General features: G+C 59.3%; 1 protein-coding gene across 1 annotated transcript in view; it reads left to right on the top strand.

Moving 5' to 3' along the window:
• The first annotated feature begins 6 nt into the window (after window positions 1-6).
• The window catches only part of LOC121018603 (exocyst complex component 3-like protein 2), a 13,778-nt gene continuing 9,376 nt past the window's right edge, over window positions 7-4,408 (top strand). Inside the window, exons 1-4 of the mRNA XM_040457392.1 lie at window positions 7-231; window positions 2,549-2,660; window positions 3,862-3,963; window positions 4,079-4,179. Of these exons, the coding sequence (XP_040313326.1) occupies window positions 53-231; window positions 2,549-2,660; window positions 3,862-3,963; window positions 4,079-4,179 (494 nt within the window). The 5' untranslated portion in view covers window positions 7-52. The remainder of the gene's footprint in view (window positions 232-2,548; window positions 2,661-3,861; window positions 3,964-4,078; window positions 4,180-4,408) is intronic.

Here is a 4,408-nt window from a genome sequence, read left to right as displayed (position 1 = left end):
CGGGGGCCTGGCGGGGCAGCTGGAGGCGCTGCGGGCGCGGCTGCTGGAGGATATGGGCGTGGTGCGGGGCCGCCTGGCGCCCGCCTACCCCGCCGGCCTGGGCGCCTTCGGCGTCTACCTGCGCGGCTACCACGGCGCGCTCGCCGACTGGCTCGGGGCCGCCGCCCGCCGGAGGCTGCCGCTGGCCGACCGCTACGCCCTGCTGCACTGGCACAACCAGGTGTACCCCAGGTGAGGCGGGGCGGCTGCCCCCGGGGCGCGCAGATCCCGCCCCCGCCGCCCCCGACCCCCCCTCCGACCCACGCTCCCCCAGCCCCGGCCTCGCCAGGTCCTGAAGACCTTGGAACGGCCCGCTCTTCAATCCTCGCCTCTGAGAAGCCTCGACCCCGCCCGCCCCCCCCCCCCCCCCCCCCCGGGGACCCTTACGATCCGAGCGTCTGAGCGCGATCCACTCGTCCCGTGCTAGAACCCGAGCAACACGGGCCCTTCCGGTTGTGACGGGTCAGGACCCCCAGGTGACCCCTCCACCCTGGGGAGCGTGGCACCGCTCACCCTGCCCGTCCTGGAATCTGAGCCTCGCTGCCCCCGCTGGTCCCGGAAGCTTAGCGGCCTTAAGTTGCCATTCTTAAAAATCTTAGCACCATCGACCCTTCCCGGCGGCGTAGGACCTTCGCATCGTTGACGGTTAAACTCCCCGAATCTTAGCAACACGGATCATACCGATCCCTGCGGCTGTAGAACTTTAACACCCCCCCGCTCTCCCAGACTTAGAACCTATGGGCACCATTGGCCCGCCCGGTTCTGAAATCTCAGCAACACTGACCATTTCTTCCCCCCCCCCCCCCGCCCCCCTTCCTTCCTTCCTTTTAAAGCCTCCATTAAAAAAAAAAAAAAAAAAAGTAATCTCTATACCCGGTGTGGGGCTTGAACCCACGACCCCGAGATCAAGACTGCAGGCTCCACAGACTAAGCCAGCCAGGTGCCCACCACTGACCACTTCAGTCCTAGAAGCCCAGGGTGCGGTGGACCCCTCCAGGCATAGAACCTTCGCATCAATGACACTTACACTATTAGAATCTCAGTATTGTTCTGAGTCCTAGAATTTAACACTGTTGCTCATTTTCATCTAGAACCTTTGTGGCATTGACCCCCCCCCCAATCCTGCAACCTTCACACCACTGATTCTTAAAATACGAGGACCTTAGCACCAACATGCCTAAAATCTTAGCATCGCTGACCCTCCGAATTCTAGAACCGTTACTGCTCTGTCTTTCGATCCTAGGGCATTAGCACTGTTGATTTTTCCAATCTTAGAACTTTAGCACGGACGCTTTCTTAAAAACTTTTTTAATGTTTATTTATTTTTGAGAGAGAAAGAGAGAGAAGAGTAGGGGAGGGGCAGGGAGAGGGAGACACAGAATCCGAAGCAGGCTCCAGGCTCTGAGCTGTCAGCACAGAGCCCCATGCGGGGCTCGAACTCACCAACTGCGAGATCATGACATGAGCCCAAGTCAGACGCTCAACTGACTGAGCCACCCAGGTGCCGCTACACTTTCAATCCTAGAGCCTTAGCAGCGATGAGACTTCAAATCCTAAACTTCAGCCGCATCCACTCCGGATGTGGACCCACTGTGGATCCCTCCAGGGTTAGGACTGTAATCTCTTGATCCCTTGAATTCTAGAACCTTGGCATTTAGAACCTCAGCGCCATGGACTCTCCCGCTCCTAAAACCTCCTGTCAAGTGTTTGGATCCTAAAACATACCCAGTCTGGTGGCCAGGGGATGGAATATGATTAGCCATGACTGGGTCACCTACTGGTTCCAGGGACAAGGGAGCTGGCCACACCCAAACCACAGGCTGGCGAGTGAGGAGGGTGGGTGGTCCCTCAAATAAAACCCTCATGCTGCCACCAGAACAAGGGGAAGGTGACAGGTACTGACATCGACCCCCTAGATCCCATCTGGGACTCCGTGTGAAGGACACGGTCACATCTCCCATGGGAGACGGAGGCAGGACGGGGAGTCCGGAAAGCTTCCTGGGCGGGAGTTAAGTTGCTTTGTAGGAAGATGGTACTTCTGGCTAAGAAAACGCCAAGAGCAAAAGCCTGGGGTGCGTGTGGCTGGTGGAAGAGGCATAAGGGGTCTGGTGGTATGGCACAGACCAGGTGTGTAAGAGTGTAGGGCCCGGGAGCGAGGGCTGGACTGGGGAGGCCTCGAAGGCGGGTGACGTGATGGGGACAAGGAGCGGAGGCAGAAGCTGGTCACGGCCGAGACTCTGCGTGCCAGCCCGTCAAGCCTGGACTTGATCCCTCCAAGTCTTGCCCGGACACCATTCATCAGGGAGCTGACTCAGACAGCTGGGGCCAGGGAAGCAACAATTCCAGAGACTTCCTTTGAGGGATGAGCAAAGCTGGCCCCTAGAGAGGAAGGGAGTGGCCCAGGGTCACAAACACACTGGGTGTGAAGGCGGGTGGGGGGTGGGGAGGGGTTCCGTTGCCCAGACCCCCCCTCTCACAGACCCCTCTGTCTCTTACCTCCCACTCCCAGAGAGGTCCTAGGGCTGGTGGACCTGGTGGCCCTGGAGAATGGGGAGCTGGGGCCCCTTCTGTCTCCTGGCACCCTGCGGGGCTTGGAGGATGAATGTGTCACAGACGTTAAGGTACCGGGGACTCGGGAGCCAGAGGCGCTCTGCAGGGAGGGAGGGGTCGCTTGGGGGGGGGGGCTGGAGGGGAGGCTCTCCTCTCCCCCTTTCGCTGCGTCCATTTCCCTGTTCCCTTTGTGGATTTCTGGGTTCTGTCCGAAGGACACAGAAGTGTGAGCCCACGCCGATCACTTCTGCCTTATGTTCCGTGTGGTCACCCAAGCACCCAGGGGGGCACAGAGCCGATCGGCAAAGTTTCCAGACATTCCGATACTTCGAATCCTAGAGCAGGAGTCAGTCACAGAAGCTCAGCCCGCGGTCCCAAAGACTCACAGAAGGAGGGCATACAAGCAGCCTGTGCATACGAGCGGGGCCGATGGCAAACCCGGGTAATAACTGGCCGGGCGTAGGCACCAGTGAGGAGAACGGTGGGGCCATCAACACCCAGCCTGGCCACGGGGCTGTCTCCCACCGGAATGCCAGTCCTGCCTCGGCCACAGAGGTCAGAATCGTAGTAACTTGAGAGCCTAGAGTCTTAGGCTGGAACATACCTAGGTTCTCAGATTCACTGAAGGGAACATTGGACCAGGGAATCAGACGTGTGTCAACCTCAGAATCCCAGACCCTTGGAATTCTTGAATCACAGAATCTGACTCTCTTGAACGAAAATTTTTTTTACATTTTTATTTATTTATTTTTGAGAGAGAGAGAGACAGAGCTGAGCAGGGGAGAGGCAGAGAGAGAGAGACACACACACAGAATCCGAAGCAGGCTCCAGGCTCCGAGCTGTCCGCACAGAGCCTGACGCGGGGCCCGAACCCATGAGACTGTGGGATCATGACCTGAGCCGAAGTCGGATGCTTCACCGACTGAGCCACCCGGGTGCCCCTCGAACAAATTGTTTTTGCAGAACCTGGGGACCAGAGTCTTAGGACCGTCAAATAATGACAGAATAGACCCTCAAACTCCCTGGCTGTCAGATGGATGAAACTTAAAACTATAGCCTCTTAACATGAAGCTCCAAATCATAAGGACGCAAGGGGCTGGGGAGGTTTTGTGGTCCAGCCTCCCTCCTTGGAGTAACCTTGGCAAGCTCAGGGGTAGGACCCAGATCGGCCTGGGGCTAAGAGGTGGGAACCATGGAGGCGAGAAAAGGAGGGACAGGCTTCCAGGCACCCCCTGACTCCTGCATTTCCCCCCTGCAACCTCCCCGCTCCAGGCTCAGACTCGGGCAGCCCTGCTTCGGGTCCTACAGGAGAATGAGGAGCACTGGGGGAGCACGGAAGAGCAGCCCAGCAGCCTGGCGCAGGATGTGTGTGAGGTAGGGGGTGGGGAAGAGGAAGGAGAATCCGTTCTCCAGCGCGCCCCCCCCCCGGGGGGCGGGAAGGTAAGACCTCCCCCCCCCTCACCCCTTCTCCTCTCCGGGGACCGTGTAGTTGCTGGAAGAACATACGGAACGAGCACCCCGCATCAGCCAAGAGTTTGGGGAGCGGATGGCCCACTGCTGCCTGGGGGGGCTGGCACAATTCCTGCAGAGGTATGGAGGGCTGGGGCGGGGCAGGGGTGCAGGGCGGAGGGAGGCATCGGTAGCCCGGATCCAGCAGAGAGAGGAGAGATGAAAGGCAATCCAGCAAGGATGGGCAGGGGTGCTTCGGTGAGGGTCACGGGCTTTGTTGGGCTGAGTGCCCAGCAAGGGGACCCTCCTCAGGCCGGGTGCTCCGTCTGTCACGTGTCATCCCTTTCTCCCCCCCCCCCCCCCCCCCCCC

The sequence above is a fragment of the Herpailurus yagouaroundi genome, unplaced genomic scaffold, assembly GCF_014898765.1.
Source record: "Herpailurus yagouaroundi ecotype Mexico unplaced genomic scaffold, PumYag 220, whole genome shotgun sequence".
Taxonomy (NCBI): Eukaryota; Metazoa; Chordata; class Mammalia; order Carnivora; family Felidae; genus Herpailurus; species Herpailurus yagouaroundi.
This window is presented reverse-complemented; position numbering and strand designations above follow the sequence as displayed.